At 53.9% G+C, this 18,157-nt stretch overlaps 1 protein-coding gene across 1 annotated transcript; it reads left to right on the top strand.

The window, feature by feature from the left end:
• Positions 1–3,848: 3,848 nt before the first annotated feature.
• AARS2 (alanyl-tRNA synthetase 2, mitochondrial) lies at positions 3,849–16,696 on the top strand. Its single transcript, XM_081247621.1, has 22 exons — positions 3,849–4,528; positions 5,170–5,361; positions 5,904–6,049; positions 6,254–6,421; positions 6,977–7,121; positions 9,262–9,407; positions 9,607–9,715; positions 10,091–10,129; positions 10,206–10,317; positions 10,772–10,905; positions 11,359–11,503; positions 11,739–11,911; positions 12,034–12,147; positions 12,246–12,386; positions 13,073–13,210; positions 13,311–13,420; positions 13,573–13,681; positions 13,979–14,101; positions 14,351–14,461; positions 15,038–15,121; positions 15,235–15,345; positions 15,793–16,696. Exons 1-22 carry the CDS (start codon positions 4,286–4,288, stop codon positions 15,955–15,957), a joined length of 2,958 nt encoding a protein of 985 aa, XP_081103747.1. The 5' UTR covers positions 3,849–4,285; the 3' UTR covers positions 15,958–16,696.
• The last annotated feature ends 1,461 nt before the right edge of the window (positions 16,697–18,157 follow it).

The following is an 18,157-nucleotide window of genomic DNA, read 5'->3' as shown; positions in this document are numbered from 1 at the left end:
TAGTTCATTCTCTCCCAGGGGAAAGATCTTTCAAAAGCGTAAATCAAATCATGTTGCTCCCTTACTTAAAACCCTCTAATGGAACATTTTATCTGTAAATATATATTCTCCCTGTCTGTGTCCTCTATAAAAACCTAGAAACAATGATTAAACCAGTAGCAATGAGCATCCCCAGTACCCAGTTTGTAGTTCTGAACTATGGTTTCCCACTAAAAGTAACCAGGATTTTTGGAAATGGCTGATTCCAAGTCTGGGGTAAGAAAAGTCTGGGGTTGGCAAACTTTTTTCAAAGGGCCAGACAGTATTTTAGATTTTGCAGGCCAAGAAGCAAAATCAAGGATATTATGTAGGTACTTATATAACCATTTAAATGTAACCATTTAAAAATGCATAAGGACAAACCCGAGCATTGCGACCCTCGAAGGTCCACTAATCCTTGAATTTCCGATCCCAGGAGGCTCCGACCCTTCCAGCCCCGCCATCTGCTCTCCCAGCTCTAGCTGGGTTCCCAGCGCCGGGCGCCGCTCCCCTCCCCCGCCGCTGGTCCTTACCACCTTCGTGTCTCTTAGCAACGGGCCGACGCAACCTCCACCCTCCCTAGACTCCGGGTGGGGAGAAGGGGAGCGAGCACGCATGCGCCCAAGGAGCTCCCGGCTCCACCCACCCTCTCCGGGAGAAAGAGGAGATCACTGGAGCACCCAAGCCCAAGGGCCTGGTCCCAAGCCCAAGTCTGTGTCCACACTCTTCCCACAAGTCCTCTACCACACCCTTGGCCTGGTAGAGGAGAGGCAGCAACAGCACCACCATGGAGCCTGGTAGAAATACAGAATTTCAACCTCACCCCAGACCTACTGAATCAGTGTCTGCATTTTTAACAAGATCCCGGGAGATTCCTATGCATATTAACGTTTGACAAGCGTTGCTTTCACAATAAATTGTTGCTTTATTTAAGGCAAAGCCATAAATAAATATATCGGGGTCTTCCCTGGCGGCACAGTGGTTAAGAATCTGCCTGCCAATTCAGGGGACATCCCTGAAGCCGATCCCTGGCCTGGGAAGATCCCACATGCCGTGGAGCAACTAAGCCCGTGTGCCGCAACTACCGAAACCTGCGCGCCTAGAGCCCGTGCACCACAACAAAGAGTACCCCCCGCTCCCCACAACTAGGGAGAAGCCCACGCACAGCAATGAAGACCCAAAGTAGCCAAAAACAAATTTATTTAAAAATTAATAATAAATACATAAAAATAGGAACACCTCTTATAGGTTGAACTTTTAACCTAGACCCTAAAAAACAGCCTTTACGATTTACAAGCGGAAGTTCCCACAGCCAAGTTCCTTATGCTTAGCAAGGGTGAAAATCCCCTCGTGTCTCCTCTGACCATCCGTCCAGGATGGAATGCATCACTGACCTCAGGTTCCTGCTCTCAAAGTCAATGGGGAAATCAGGAAGGCCAATTTCCATTCCCAGTGCAAAGGCATTACTTCTTATGAATAATGTGGAAAGAGAAGGCTCAAAGAATGGGCTCCTTGGACTTGCCAAGATAAGTAAGTCAGACAGCAACATAAGGGCAATTCCAGCCCCAGGGAAGGCAGTACCCAAACCCTGCTGAACGGCTCCCAGGAGACAGACCCCATTTCCATTTTAAACCCCCAAACGAAACTTCTATTATTATTAAGACATATGAGAACTCCTAAGAGACGTTCTGAGGTCAGTAACTTCCCACTCTGGTGAGTTGTCTCCATATTCATCTATCTTGGGAAACTGCAGAACTTAAATTTAACTTCCTCATCAGATGACAGTGGCAAATCAGAATAAGCACATCCCAATCCTAGAAGAACCACTTTGCTTCACTGGGGAATATCAAAAAGAAGAGACTGACTCACCAGAGGACACCACATTCCAAAAAAAAAAAAAAGGACAAAATAACAAGATGGGGGGGAAAAAACGTTCTTCAAACAGAAAACAACCCAAAATACCCATTTCTAAAAATCCATGATACATACTACAACATGGATAAGCCTTGAAAACATTATGCTAAGTGAAAGGAGCCAGTCACATAGGACATATATTGTATGATTCAAATTATATGAAATGTTCAGAATAGGCAAATCTTTAGAGATAGAAAGTAATTAGTGATTGCCTAGGGCTGGGAGGGATGCAGGAATTGGGGGTTAATAGCTAAAGGGTATGGGGTTTCTTTTGGAGGTGATGAAAATGATCTCAATATTCTAAAAGTTAGATAACAACTCTGTGAATGTACTAAAAGCCATTTGAATTGTGCACTTTAAGTGGGTGAATTGTATGGTATGTGAATTATATTAAAGCTGTTTGGAAAAAAGAAATCCATGGCTCCACTCTAGATCCACAATAGTCTAAAAACATGGAGTTCCTACTATAATGCAAAGACTTTCTGGGCAAAATCTGAAGGGGAGAAAAAAGGTGACGTCAGTACTGGGTAGAGGCTCTTACTAGATTTCTCTAGCATAACACTCCCATCTCAATTTGGGGAAGAATTCCACAGTCTTGTCTCAAGATCATGAATCTCACAGAAATCCCCATCTGGCTTTAGGTTCCTGTTCCAAAAATACTGGAAAAACCAACAGGCAAAACACTTTCAAAACAACACCTTTAATCTACGTGGGCAAGGGAAGAAACAGAGGATCACAGGATAGATGCCATGGGTTCTGTCAGAATACAAAGTCGAGAATTCATTATCACTATAGAAACTCAAGTCCAAAAAAAGACTACACATTTCCCAAGGAAACTGTCTTCAAAGTCCCTGAAAAACATAACTCACAAAGAATGGTAGCCAAAAGAGTTCAGCTGGATGGCTGAAGCCTTAGAGGTGATCACACTGACCTCAGCTCTGCTGCCCCTGTTGGGCTTTAACCTTATCAAATTCTCTTCTCTACCTGCTTAATTTCCCACACCAAGAGCAGAGGGTATCAAGAGAATCCCGTGAAGAATCTGGCTCCACCCACAAACACCTGTGTTGGCCTCATGGTCACAGCTGTTACCATGGAGAGTAAGACAGAAAGCGAGGTGGAACAGGTGTCTCTCTTATCCTAAAGCAAAACACACAAAACCCTAGAGCATTGGGAGGCTGAGAGAGAGAGAGAGAGAGAGAGAGAGAGAAATCTCTTCAGCAATCATCCAACAGCTTTGACCTGCCCTGACGGCCTGGAGTCTCTCTAATCCCCAGGCACATTAAAAGACCAAATGTTATTAAGCAATTAATAATGGAACAGATGCTGCTTGGCTTCTGTGTCTCCCCTGAACTCCTGCTCCAAAGGGCCTGCTTCACTCCCTAAGAACAAAATGGCCATTTCCAATGCCAAGGGCAAAAAGAACCAGGAAGTACCCAGCACACTGTCTGACACATAGTAGGTATCAATAAATATTAGTTGAATGACTCTTGAATGAATGCTGATATCACCTCCCTTGGCCATCTCTGCCTTCTTCCCTCAGCCTGGAAACACACACACACACACACACACACACATACATACACCACACAGAGTTGAATCCACACCTTTTCACCGCAACTGTATTTGTAAACTTGCAAAATTAATAAACATAATTGTATAAACAACAAGGTCCTACTGTATAGCACAGGGAACTATATTCAGTATCCTGTGATAAACCATAATGGAAAAGAATATGAAAAAGAATGTATACATATGTATAACTGAGTCACTGCTGTACAGCAGTAATTAACACAACACTGTAATTCAACTATACTTCAATAAAAAATAAAGAAAAATAAAAGTAACATGTAAATGAAAAAATTAAACATTAAACATAATTATCACTGCTATAATATAGATTTCTGGAGAGCAGGGACTTTTGTCAATTTTTTTTTTTTTTTTTTTTTGGTCTGTGCCTTGTGGCTTGCAGGATCTTCGTTTCCCCACCAGGGATCCAACCCCGCCCCAGCAGTGCAAGCTCCAGAATCCTAACCACTGGACCACCAGAGAATTCCCTGTCAGTTTTGTTACTAATGTACCTTAAGCGCCTAAAATAATGCCTGGCACACAGTAGCCTCTCCATGAATATTTGTTGAATGCCAAATGAATTAAAGGCCTACTGTGTTCCAGGCCCCTTGCGTTAGATGGACTCTGGCAGGCGCCTCCTTCCCCATCACCTCCACCCAGAGGCAGAAGCTGCTTTGACTCCTCCTGCAGCCAGGGGTCGCTGTAGGAAACGCCTGGCCTCCTTCTCAAGTTACCTTCTATCCCCGCACTGCCCTTTGACCCCGTGAAGTCATTGCCCCGAGTTAAGATGGCGGCGTCGGTGGCAGCTGCAGCTGGGCGACTTCGGCGGGCCATTCGAAGGTTGCCGCAATGGCGGGGCCCCAGCCGTCGGGCGCTCTCGTCCGAGGCCCCTCCAACCCAGGCCGCGGCCGTGCGGGACGCCTTCCTGAGCTTCTTTCGGGACCGCCATGGCCACCGCCTGGTGCCGTCCGCTTCCGTGAGGCCCCGCGGCGACCCCAGCTTGCTTTTCGTCAACGCGGGCATGAACCAGGTAGGTGCTGAGCCACGCTGATCCGGGCGGAGTTTGTGACTTGTTCCTGAGAGAAAGGCATTGCGGGATTGGGCAAAAGAAGCGAAGGGCGGAGCTCCTAGCTTTCGGGGGAAAGAAGGCTGTGCGTGGTTAGGCTACGAGATTGGGGCGCAAATTAGGCCTTGGAGAGGGCTAACCCGGTCAACTTGCGAGTTGAGGTTGAGCTTTAGGTCCAGGAATGGCGGGTGTGGAGTCCCGTGGAGGAAGTCTGGCTTCACTTATTAGTTCTTTAAATAAAGATAAGTTATTGATAAAATAAATGTTGATGTTGAGCACATGCTATGTGCTAGACTGGGTTCTCTAAGCTTTTGACTTTGAGCACCGCTTACCCTCTCTAGACTTGCTCTGTTTCCAGCCACCAACACACTCCTCCTTCTTTTACCTTGCTTATTTTACTAGCAGAGTCTCTGTTTCATGATTTATTTACCCCTTGTCTGTCCAGACACACCAGAGATGGGTGCCCCCACGCTCCCAGTCTGCCCCCCTGGCCTCTCAGGGGCACGGTCAGCCTTCAGTCTGAACTACCATCTCTCTCCATACCCTCCACGTTTCCCTTCTGCTGAGCGTCTGGACTATCTCTCTCGCCCTTCATCTGTTTCCAGTTCAAGCCAATCTTCCTGGGCACTGTGGATCCACGAAGCGAGATGGCAGGCTTTCGACGTGTGGCCAACAGCCAGAAATGTGTGAGGGCTGGAGGACGCCACAGCGACCTGGAGGATGTGGGCCGAGACCTTTCCCATCATACCTTCTTTGAGATGCTCGGCAATTGGGCCTTTCAAGGGGTATATTTTAAGGTGAGTCTCCAGGAAGCCCTGGAGTTAGGAAAGGGTCAGTGGTCAGCCAAGAAAGGGGTCAAGGTTAGTCCTGTCTCCACTCTTAGAGTCTGCTTAAGGAGGGCTTCAGACCAGACACAGAGGCAAAGTGCTAGATGAACACTTATAATAGGAATGTGTCTCGTTTCCCTGATGGGGTTGTAAACTCCTTGAGGGCCAGGACTATGCCTCCTGCCTAATGGCTGGTCAATAATTATTGTATGACTAAATGGTGAAACAGCAATACTAAAGTGCAGGAGTTAAAAATCATCCCAGGCTAGGGTGCATAGAGGATTTCATGGAGAAGGTGGGACTTGAAAGAATGTAGGATTCAGAAGAGGGAGGAGGCTTTCTATGAAGGAAAAACTCAGAATTAGAAATGGTCATGGCGTGTTCTGGAAACAACGTGGACAGTGGAAATGGTTTTGTCTTAAGCCGAGGGCTGAACTCATGTGGCTTGATTGGAACTTCAGTGGGGCCTTCTTCTCACCCATTTTCCTCTTCCCAATGGGTTTGCACTGCAGGAGGAGGCTTGCAGCATGGCCTGGGAACTGCTGACTCAGGTCTATGGGATCCCTGAGGACAGGCTCTGGGTGTCCTACTTTGGTGGTGACCCCAAGGCTGGGCTGGGCCCGGACCTGGAGAGCAGGGACATCTGGCTCAAGTTAGGGTGAGTCCACCCCAACTTATGCCCACTCCTGGAGCACAAGAGGACTGGAAAATAGAGACTACCAGAGAGTCTTGGCATATTCCGGGATACTGTAGGGTCAGCCCTGTTCCTCCTCCTGCTGAGTTTAATGGAAGGGTTCTCCTGGCAGAGGGGGTACCAGGTTCTGCCTTTGTCTCCCCACCACCTGTCTGGCTTCCTTCCCAGGGTGCCTGCCAGCCGCATGCTCTCCTTTGGACCACAGGAGAACTTCTGGGAGATGGGGGATACTGGCCCTTGTGGGCCCTGTACTGAGATCCACTATGACCTGGCTGGTGGGGTGGGAGCCCCCCAGCTGGTGGAGCTTTGGAATCTGGTCTTCATGCAGCACAACAGGTAATGGGGTGCGAGAGCAGGAGGAAAATCCCTGACTGGAAGTGAAAAAGTCGGCAGTCAGGACACTTTCATCCATTTTTTATAAAAACAAACATTTAAACGGCGTTTACAATGTGCCAGGCATATTTCTAAACACTTTTCAAATAGTAGTTGGTTTAATCCTCGCCTTTGCCCATAACAGTTGAAACTAGTCACTGCTGCTCTCCAGACTCTGCTCTCTTATATGATGGAGTTGAACTTGATGATCTCTTAAGATTTTCTACCAGCCTTGACATGTCTCTTTCTAAAGCAAAGAATTGTGTCCCAGAAAGAGGATGCCTGGGTCCAGGCAAGGGCCCAAGCAGAGGGTGAAGGCGGAGGTCGCTCTTTATGAGAAAGGACGGGACCCAAGGCCATCGTCGTCTGCTTTTGGGGGTGGGGGGATGATACTGCCCTCTGGTTCCTCCCATTGTCAGCCCCCCAGGACCCTCCCCCATCCCTTTATGCCACTTGAGCGTCTGCCTCATACCTGTAATCCTGTGGCGGGGCCTCACCTTGCACACCCTTCCTGGCCAGAGAGGCAGATGGAAGCCTGCAGCCCCTGCCCCAGCGGCACGTGGACACGGGAATGGGCCTGGAAAGGCTGCTGGCTGTGTTGCAAGGCAGACGCTCCACCTACGACACCGACCTCTTTTCCCCACTGCTCAATGCCATACACCAGGTGAGCCCACCTCTTCCCTTCCAGAAGCCCCTCTGACCTGCTCTCACCCGTGCTCACTGCCATTGCTTTCCATCTTTGTTGAGAACTCAGAATATTTTCTTGCCTGTGGGGACAGTGACCAGCCAAGGATACAAAGGTGTCAGACGTGAGGCTCCGATTCATATTTACTACCTGATATTGCTCCTAACTCCTTCCTTCCTTCATTTATGCAAAAAATATGTGTTGAGTGCCTACTTTGTGTTAAATCTTTGTGCTTGGTTCAGGAGATACAGCAGTAAAGAGAAAAGAGATCATGGAGATTACATTCTAGCCTAAGAAATAGGTAATAAACAAATGTATTAAAGAACAAGATAGCCGTTTACAGATCGTGAATAGGCAGTAAACCTGAGTGATAGTAATTGGCAGGGGACAGGGGGTCGAGAAGAATCTTAGATGACATGTTTGGGGAAGGCTCACCAAGGAGATATCTCTGAGCTGAAACTTGAAAGAAGAATCAGCCACAGGAAACTCATTCCAGGCAGAAGCAACAGTGAATACCAAGGCCCTGATGCAGGAAAGGAACAAAAAGTGGCCAGCCAGCTAAAGTAGAATCACGTGGGATAGGGTTGGAGTGTGTGTGTGGGTTCGCTCTTGCTGTATAATAAACCACCTAACATTTTGTGGCTGAAAACAACAACCATTTATATAGCGTACGAGACTGTGGACAAGCAATGTAGGCTGGGCTCAGCTGGGTCACTCTTGGTCCTGTATGAGCTCACTCATACATCTGTGGTCAGCTGCTAGGCACCTCTACTTCTGGGAGTCGGCTGGCTGTCAGTTTAGGGCTATGGCGATGACCGGGTTGTATGTCTGTCATCCAGCAGGGTAGCTCGGGCCTGTTCACATGACAGCTTGGCAAGGTTCCAAGAAGGAGAGTGGAAGCACATGAAGCCTCTTAGGGCCTGGGCTCAGAACAGTGTCATTTCCACCACATTCTGTTGGCCAAAGCAAGTCACAAGTCTAGCCCAGATCCAAGGGATGGAGAAATCAATTCTATTCCTTGATAGGAAGCACCTGTAAAGTCACGCTGCAAAGTGGCATGCACACAGGAAAGGGAAGGACTGTGGCCAATTTTGCAAACAGTCTACCACAGAGAGGAAGGCAGGAGTCAGATCTTGTGGGGCCTTGAAGTCCAAAGTGAGTCTTTTATTCTAAATGTGGTGAGATGGGCTCCAAGGCAGGAGGGGCACAATCTGATTGACACTTTTAAAAGGCCACTCCTGTTGCCGTTTGAAGGATAGGCTGGAAGGAGACCAGAGTAGAAGCTGAGAAACCAATTGGGAGCCTTTTTCATAGTTCAGGAAAGATAACAGGGTGTGGCCTAGGTTGGTAGCAGTGGAAGTGGAGAAAAGTAGATTGATCTGAGAGATCTCATGGAGGTAGACACAAAAGACCCCACTGATGGATTGGATGGGGAGAGGAAAGAAAGTCAAGCCTGGCTCCCGAGTTTTTGACTTGAGTAATGTGGTGAATGGCAGGACTGTTTATTGAGAGGGGGAAGCTTGGGGAAGAGACAGGTTTGGAGCTGGATGAATCAAGCACTCTGCTTTGGAGCACAGCTTAATGTATTCACAGCTCACACACTCCTTCCCTGCGGCCATAGAGGCTGTAGAGGCAGGTGTGGGGAATGAAGGGCACCTGGGTGGGACGGTCCTGGTTCAAATCTCGGATCTGCTCTTGAATTGTGTGCCCTTGTAGAACTTGGCTCCTCTGAGTCTCACTTTCCTCTTTTTTTGCTTGTTTTTATTTTTTTCCACTTTTTTTTGGTCTTGTCTTTTTTTTTTTTTTCCTTCTCCACTTTCCACTTTCCACTTTAACACAGGAAGTTTTAGGGATTAGACACCATATCATTCAAGTACCCACCGGTTCTGATAATAGAAATTCAGTAAATGATCGCAGCTGTGCTCCTTGTCTGTGCTGAATGTGGGCCCCAGGAGGCAGGGACTGGCTCTCTTTCACCTTTGAAGCTTCTCTGGCCCAGGCCATTCCAGATGCGGTCAGCTTTAGGGGTGAGGGCAGATGCTCCAGGAGTGATGGAGAGTGTCCCTCCTGGGCCAGGGCAGGCAGGGCCGGCAGCCATGTCTCCTCTCCTGCTTCCCAGGGTTGCGGGGCACCCCCTTACTCGGGCCGGGTTGGGGCAGCAGACGAGGGGCACACAGACACAGCGTACCGTGTGGTGGCTGACCACATCCGCACCCTCAGCGTCTGCATCGCCGATGGCGTCTCTCCTGGGATGTCTGGTGCACCGTGAGTCTGGAAGGGCTACAGCAGGGGCAGGGGCTGCTGGGAGTTGCAGGGGACAGGAGGGAGGAGATGGAGAGGTGGGTCGGGTTGAGATGGCAGGAGGAGGGGGAAGCGAGCACACACTCTGGACCTTGCCCTCCCCTCTCCCCTCCCTGCTGACCAGGGGCTGCTGGGGGCTCATCTGGGCTCTGAATCCTTCTAGGCTGGTACTTCGTCAGATCCTCCGTCGAGCCGTGCGGTTCTCTACAGAGTTGTTGCGGGCACCACCTGGCTTCCTGGGCAGCCTGGTGCCTGTAGTGGTGGAGACGCTGGTAAGGGCAGAGCTTCCTCACTTCCCTGGGCCTCCCTTGGGTCTCAGGGAACCTGTCGCTGAGCCCATACAGTGCCCCGGCCTGGGTTCCCCACCCTAAATGTCCAGCCCAACGTCCTCTCAGTGGGCTTACAAAAAGCAGGGAGCCTTCAGGAGGCCTTCTGGCCCAGGCTGCTGAGCCTTTGACCTCGGGACCCCCCTTCTGCCCGTATCAGTCCCCCTCCCCCGAGAGAAACTGATTCCCCATTTGGATCCCTCCCCCGTCCATCAGCCTCTCTGAGTCTCCACGGCAGGTGTCCCCAGGGAGGCCCAGGGTGGAGGTGCAGAGTGGGCTGGTTGCTTTTGACACCTCCTCAGCCCTGTCCGCCACCCCTAGGGAGGTGCTTATCCAGAACTGCAGAGGAACTCAGCCCAGGTACTGGATTTGGATCGGGGAGGGAGGGGCTCCTTCTCAGGAGACCCAGCTCCAGCCCTGCCGTGCCCCCATTCAGATAGCCAGCGTGGTGTCAGAGGATGAGGCGGCCTTTCTGGCCTCCCTGCAGCGTGGTCGGCGGATCATCGAGCGGACCCTGAGGCGCCTGGGGCCTTCCGATATGTTCCCTGGTGAGCAGGGCACCTGGCCGAGGTGTGAGGGACCCACTTAGGCGAGCCAGGCCCAGGCCTCACATCCCACCTCCTCCCCCACGTCCCTCTCCCCGTACTCTCTCTCCAGCACCTCCCTGCTTCTCCTCACTTCCGTGCTGCCCAGCTGGCCCTGCCTCTGGTCTCTGCTTTCCAAGGCTGGCTTCATGCCAAGAATGAGCTTCTCACCTCCTTTGAAATCACATATACCAAGGGAGGACCCTGGGCTACCCCCAGCTCTGGCTTTGGGGCCTGAAGGTGACCCCTCTCCCGGGCCTGCCCAGTGTGGGGAGGGGGCACTTGTGCTTGGCACCCAGTGGCTTCTGTGTGGTCAGAAAAGCCCTGGCCCTTACTTCTCCCTCACTTCTTCTCCCTCCCTCCATCCTGCCCCTCCTCCCTCAACACCCCTTCCGTCCCTTGTCTTCCTTTCTCATAGCCGAAGTGGCCTGGTCCTTGTCACTGTCTGGGAACCTGGGGCTCCCCCTGGACCTGGTGGAACTGATGCTGGAGGAGAAAGGGGTGCAGCTGGACTCTGCTGGACTGGAGCGGCTGGCTCAGGAGGAGGCCCAGGTACAGGCTGGGGCACTCCCACACAGGGCTCTGCTGGGGCATGTCGGCCCCTTCCCCAGCCCTGAGTTCTTGTGGGAGGAGCTGCAGCTATTGAAGGAAACAGGAGTCTGAGGTAGGGTCTGCCCCTTCACTCAGGCTCCGCCCACAGTCCATGGAGGGGAACGCTAGTTCAGTGGGCCACACAGAGTAGCAGAAGGGGAGAGGCCAGCACAAGGTCCTAGAGAGGGGCCGTCGGAGGCAGCAGTGGGTGAGGGAGGCCTGGTCCTGAGACCCCCGCATGAGGGTGGTTCACTAGCCAGCCCAGGGTCTCTAGCAGCCAGCCCAGCCTGAGGGCTTATTCCAGAGGGAGTGCAGGTTTCACACAACTGTGTGGCAGGGACAGGGCTCTCTGGAGACTCAAGTCCCATTGCACTCTCCGTGCACCCCTTCTGTGCACACACGCCTGTCCCGCAGCACCGGGCACGGCAGGCCGAGCCAGTTCAGGAGCAGGGACTGCGGCTTGACGTCCACGCGCTGGGGGAGCTACAGCGCCAAGGGGTGCCCCCAACCGATGACAGCCCCAAGTACAACTACTCCCTGCGACCCAGTGGCAGTTATGGTGAGAGCCTAGACTCAGGTGGGTGGCCACGGGCTTGCCTGACCATGATTGGGAAGGACGTCAGAGACCAGCTACCAGGCCTGTGCCTTCCCTGGGGTAGCCACCGGGGTTCTCTGGGGGCCCCGGCTGGAAGTGCCCCCCAGCCCCGTGCCTATTGACTTCAAGGAAGGCGCAGACCCACATCCTGCATCCCGAGCCCCTGCCTAGCACTGATAACCATCCTTGGCCCTGGCAGAGTTCGGCACCTGTGAGGCCCAGGTGCTCCAGCTGTATACAGAGGATGGAACAGCCGTGGCCTCCGTGGGGGAAGGCCAGCGCTGTGGCCTCCTCCTGGACAAAACCAACTTCTACGCCGAACAGGGAGGTCAGGCTTCCGACCGAGGCTACCTGGTGCGGGTGGGACTGCAGGTGAGCCCCCCCAGTCCCCCTCACACACAGAGGCTCCTGCAGGAGGCAGACCTGAGCCAGAAGGGAACCAAGAGGAGGGAGAGGCTGCAAGCACTCAGTGCCTTGGCCCTGCCCTCCCCCAGGACGTGCTGTTCCCAGTGGCCCGGGCGCAGGTCTGCGGAGGCTTCATCCTGCATGAGGTGGCAGCCCCTGAGTGCCTAAAGGTGGGGGACCAGGTACAGCTGCACGTGGATGAGGTGAGGACCCCACCCCTGCTGTTCGTGACGTCCCGCAGCCCCTTTGCTCTCCCCATCCCCACCTACACCCAGGACCCTGGGTGACAAAAGTATTTCAGGCCTGGCGTCTGAGCTGCATGGAGAAGCACACAGCCGTCCACCTACTAAACTGGGCACTGCGGCAGGCCCTGGGCCCTGGCACAGAGCAGCGAGGGTCCCATCTCAATCCTGAGTGGCTGCGGTTCGACGTGGCCACACAGGTGAGCAGGGCACAGAGGGGCAGCCTTCAAGTGAGGCGATGGGCTTAGAGGGAGTCTGGTAGTGTGGGAGTTTGGCCAGTAAGGGGGCCTGGGCTGCCTCTCGTTCAGTCACTGGGGGGCCTGGGGCAGGGGTTTCCCATCAGGCTCCTCCTGCACCAGTGAGGGTTAGGCGAGCCAGTGTGTGGAGCCACCCCTTCACCTCCAGCCACCCAGCTTCCTTTTCCCTGCTGTCACCCAGGCCATTCTTGCTCAAGCGGAGCTGCCCTCTCCCTTTACCGCCATCCTGTCTCCTTGTACCTCTGGCTCAAATCCTCTGGGAAGTGCTCACTGACTAAATCTCATTCCACTTGATAACTCCTTGCTCCTGCGTCTCCCCCATCCTGTATTTCTCTTCCACTGGCTGACCCTTGTTGTAAGCTCCCTGAGTCCAGAGCCTCCATTTTCTGTCTCTTCATCCACTTTCAGTGCCTAGTGAAAGGCCTGCAGCTTCCGATAGGCCCAACCCCCAGGTAGATTTCTAAAGAAAAGAATTGTTAGCTCCACAAATGTGTATTGAGCACATGTTATGTACTAATCCCTGTTCTAGAACCTGGGGGTAGTTCAGTGAACACTGCTTCTTCATGCATCACTCCCAGGCATGGGGCTGACTGCCTGTTGGTCTATCTGTTTCCCCCCAACGCCCCCAGGCCCCACTGACCCCAGAGCAGCTCCGGGCAGTGGAGGGCACTGTGCAGAAGGCAGTGGGGCAGGATGAGGCCGTGTACATGGAGGAGGTGGCCCTGGCACGCACTGCCCGTGTCCCCGGCCTGCGTTCTCTGGATGAGGTGTGCTGGGGGAGCCCACGGGGTGGAGGTTGCCTGCCCACCGCCCCCACCCTCCCCTCCCCTCAGGCCCCTTAACAGACCTGTGCCCTCTCACTGTCAGGTATACCCAGACCCTGTGCGGGTGGTGTCTGTGGGTGTGCCTGTGGCCCAGGCGCTGAACCCAGCCTCCCAGGCCGCACTGCAGACTTCTGTGGAGCTGTGCTGTGGGACGTGAGTCACTCCTCTCTGCCTGCTCTGGCCTGGGGCCCTGGACCTCCTCCCTTCCCTGGTCTTTGGAGCCACCAGCCCCTGGTTTGGAGCTCAGGCTGCTCTTTTCTCTCCCGTCGTCCCCCCGGCTTCCTCCTCCCTCCCTCTGCCCACAGGCACCTGCTACGCACAGGGGCTATAGGGGACCTGGTCATCATCGGGGAGCACCAGCTCGCCAAGGGCACCACCCGCCTCCTGGCCATCACTGGGGAGCAGGCCCAGCAGGTCAGCACGCCAGCAGGGCCTGGGAGGCTTCTGGGTGTGGATGGGGGTCAGAGAACGCATAGCTGATGCTCTCAGGCCGGGGGATGCCCAGCAGCAGAACCAGTGTTCATACCTGAGCACCAGGATGGCCCTACCAGCTGCTGGCAACTGGCATCTGTTGTGATTATTTGGTACCTTGATGGGTCCTGATTGTTCAGTGTTTCTAACTTGGTCCTACCCAGCAATGGGTTGAGAGTGCCTGTCTTGGAGAGGGAAAGTAAGCCAAGCAGTCCTGACCATCCGGTTCTCTCCCTGCAGGCCCGAGAGGTGGGCCAGAGCCTGGCCCAGGAGGTAGAAGCAGCCGCAGCACGGCTGAGTCAGGGCAGCCGGGATGTGGTGGAGGCTCAGCAGCTGTCCAAGGACATGGGACGACTCACTGATGTGAGGGCCACCCCCAGCATGGAGCTGTCCCCTCCCTCTCCTGGCCATGTCCCCTTCCGCGTGCATTCCTGGACCCTGCCCATCTCTCCCCAGCATTCCTGTTAGACTTTAGCTGGCCCAGATATTTGTCGGTTGTCTGCAGGGTGGGATGTGGTGGGTGTGGTCTCTTCCCTGGCCTTGCTGGTGGTCCCTGCCTCAGAGACCGTGGCTCAGGGAGGGCAGGGATTGTTGTACTGCTTCTGACCATAGGCCGTGGACACTGCCGTGATGCCCCAGTGGCAGCGGCGGGAGCTTCAGGCCACACTGAAGGCGCTACGGCGGCGTGCCAACACTGCCGTCCGGAAACTGGAAATGGGGCAGGTAAGAGGAGGTCCAGCTGCACCCAGGGGGGCAGATACCAGGCACACCCAGCAAGGGTCAGAGATGCTCTAGCACACACGCTGAGAAGCCTCAAAGCCTGGCATGGGGGTGGGGGTGGGTGGCAGCTCCCTCCTCTCCTGCCAGCTGAGTGCCATCATCAGGCCATTTCCCCACTTCTCTCTCTGCCAAACTGGGTCTCTCCCCCAACTCCCAAGTCTGGCTCAGACTCTCCCTCCAGGAAGCTGACTTGATTGCGCCATTCAGCCCTAATTGCTCCTTGACTGTGGATCCTCCCCCCTCCACCCCCTCTCACCCATCTGTGCTCCAGCCTTAGTCCTTTCACCTTCAGTGGCCTATTTGTAGGGCCCTGGAGCTATGATGAAAGGGAGGAGGTGAGGAGGGAGAGGAAGGACACAGGGGGGACCCAAAAGAAGGAGGCCATTCTAGGCAGAACCCCTGGCACCTTTGCTGGGGGAACGGGGCCGTGGGAGGGGATTTCTGAACTGGGGCTCTGTTCACAAGTTGGGGCTGATTGCCTCCCAGCCCGACCCCCATGCTGTCCTTCCTGCCTCACAGGCTGCACAGAAAACCCAGGAGCTGCTACAGCGGCACTCGGAGGGGCCCCTGATTGTGGACACAGTTTACGCTGAGTCCTTCTCAGTAAGTGTTGCGATTGGGGGTGGCCCCAGGGTCTGGGGAGGGGAAAGTCCTGGCAGGGAGGAAGCTGGGAGTCCGGGGAGCTGTGAGGTCGCCATCTCCCCTCCCTTGTGCAGGTGCTGGTGAAGGTGGTCCGGCAGCTGTGTAAGCAGGCACCCAGCACGTCTGTGCTGCTACTCAGCCCCCAGCCTCTGGGGCAGGTGCTGTGTGCCTGTCAGGTGGCCCAGGTAAGGAAAGAGGGAGGGCAGCTCCCACCGTGCCCGTCTCTTGGTCCAGCTCTCTGATTCCCCACCTTCTATTCCTCCCACATGAGGGAGCCACAGCTGGGTAGAGGCCATCTCTGCAGATACCCCAGGGTGGGGATAGGACCACCTCCTTCTCCCTAACCCACCCCCTCCCCCGCCCCACCCACGAAGGCACCGAAAGACTCCCTAATTCCCACCACGCCACCTCCAGGCTGCACATTTCTCGCGAACAGGTAGCAGCCATTCATCAACCTCCACTCACGCATTCCCAGCCCGTCCCTCTCCTGTCTCCTCGCCTCATTACCCCCACCATGTGCCCGGCTCGGGAGAGGGTCCTAATCGCCATGACTCCACTCTCAAAGGTACACTGAGTGGATGGTGGCAGGGAGGGCTGCTCTGCATCACTGCCCCTTCTGTTTCTGTCCTCAGAGTGCCGTGCCGGCCTTCACCGCAGAGGCCTGGGCACTGGCTGTGTGCAGCCACATGGGGGGCAAGGCCTGGGGCTCTCAAGTGGTGGCCCAGGGCACCGGAAGCACTGCTGACCTGGACGCTGCCCTCAGTACAGCCCGAGCCTATGCCCTCAACAAGCTCTGATCCAGGCTCACTCAGGGACTCACAGAGACTAAAGAGACAACAGACAGGCCAGTGCCTGGAGCCCTGAAGGAGCGGGCAGAACCTCCCCGGAAGCTAAGCAGAGGACTAGAGGCTGGAGGCCAAGCAGCTGAGCCGAAGAGGACCGCCCTGGGCTGGGCTCTGAGTGAACACAAGAAGATGTGGGCTGGGGAAGGCAGAAGTGGGCCTGGCAAAAGGCCCCCGCTAGTTGAATGTGAAGACATGGCTGTCCCGTCTGTGATTGTTCATTAAAAAGTATTTCACAGAGGATAGGAAGCTCCAGAAGGTTCTTTCGCCTAAAAAAGAGCAGCCTTTTGCCCCCAGCAACCTGGAATGGGTGCCCCATGACTAGTCTGACCCCTTACACTGGGCTGAAAGGCCACCCGGCATCCAGATCAGAGATCTCCTCATCGCCACAAGTGCTTGGACAGGCCCTCTATGCCAGCCTGTTCTGGGCACCCACAAAGGCCTCCTTGGCCACCAAGATCCATTAACTGTCACGTAAAAGTCATGAGAGCCAGGTAGATCCTCTCTGGTGTCACTTGTTTCATTAACAACAACTTCTCATTTTAATGAAGTCTCTGGTGATTTGTTGATAAAATGAGCTAATAGGTACTGGTCAGTTGCTGAGAATGTGGCAAGAACCAACCAGACTTCCTGCCCGTGTGGAGTTTGCTTCCAGTGGGGAAACAGCAATGAAGAGAAAGAAGAGGGTGTCAGACGGGGATGAGGTCTGCAGAGAGAGCGGAACTGGGGAGTGGAAGGGTGGGGGTGGCATCTGGGGGAGGGTGTGAGCCACGTGGACCTCCAAGGGAAGAGCCAGTGCAGGGGCCTAAGTGGGTAGTGAACAGGCAGGTGTCAGGCCTTGGGGTCAGAAGGGAGCGGAGCCAGAGCAAGCCTACTCTTAAGTTGCACAGGGGCTTCCCTGGTGGCGCAGTGGTTGAGAGTCTGCCTGCCAATGCAGGGGGCACGGGTTCGAGCCCTGGTCCGGGAGGATCCCACAAGCCGCAGACTAGGCCCGTGAGCCACAACTACTGAGCCTGCGTGTCTGGAGCCTGTGCTCCGCAACGAGAGAGGCCGCGATAGTGAGAAGCCCGCGCATCGCGATGAAGAGTGGCCCCCACTTGCCGCAACTAGAGAAAGCCCTCGCACAGAAGCGAAGAGCCAACACAGCCATAAATTAATTAATTAATTAATTAATTTAAAAAAAAAAAAGTTGCACAGCACCAGCCCCAAGCCTGAGCTGAAGCTGAAGCTGAAATTGGCAGCTCAGAGCAGGAGGAAGCCAAGGGATGGAGGGCAGCCCTCCTCCCCTACCAAAATGAATCCAGCCAGGACCAAGCCAGACACGGGAACTCCACGTCTGTTTGCAGATCTCTGTCGCTGGATGAAAGAAGGGACCTCGGGACCCATCTCCAAGTCAGAGGCTCCCTGGCTGCGAAGGTCTGTGGCCATTTAGTCAAAATTATGAGAGCGGAGCAGGCCCTCCTGACGTCATTTCCTACATGATTTCTTATTCTAAGTGAGGCACCAGTGATTCATTAGTAAATCACTGATGAGGGCTTGAAAGGGACCTGAATTCTTGGACCCTAGCTGCTTGTAGCCCTGAGGAGTTGCAAAGCTTTCCCTTGGGATTTTGGCAACTGCAGCAGTGGCCACTGTTCAGTGGTGCTCAGCAAAGACCTGTCTCTTTACATGTGGACACCAAGGTGAGGAGTTGGGGGTACCCATTTTATTAATGAGTTAATTGAACTTCTAAGGTGCTAACCTGTCCAGGGTAACCAACTAGTAATCATCAGCAGAGCTGAAATTAAAGCTAAGCTCTGTCTGCACTGAAACTTCCTACTACTCTTGGTTGCTCTTCCCTTCTTGAAGGACAATTTCCTTTTCTAACTAGCCAGCCCCCATGAAGTTTGTCATTCCTGGTATCGGGCTTGGGGCTGTGGGAGGGAGCACTGTGCAGGCCTGGGCCTTCCTGCCTGGTGCCACTCTTCAGCCTTGCTGACACCCTGAAGAAAGGCCAAGGGTACCTCTGCAGGGATGCCGCAGCCCACTGCTCCCCTGCAGGGCCTGGAGTCAACTGGGGGCCTCAGGGGAGTTCAGGAACGCCTACAGGTGCCCTTCCACCCTTCTCCTCTTCCAGAAAAGACTGGCTGCTGATGCTTTTCCGAGACCCTCTTTC

Source organism: Mesoplodon bidens (genome assembly GCF_964165515.1).
Source record: "Mesoplodon bidens genome assembly, chromosome: 10".
NCBI lineage: Eukaryota > Metazoa > Chordata > Mammalia > Artiodactyla > Ziphiidae > Mesoplodon > Mesoplodon bidens.
The sequence above is the reverse complement of the archived record's forward strand: the minus strand, read 5'-3'. Positions and strand labels throughout refer to the sequence as shown.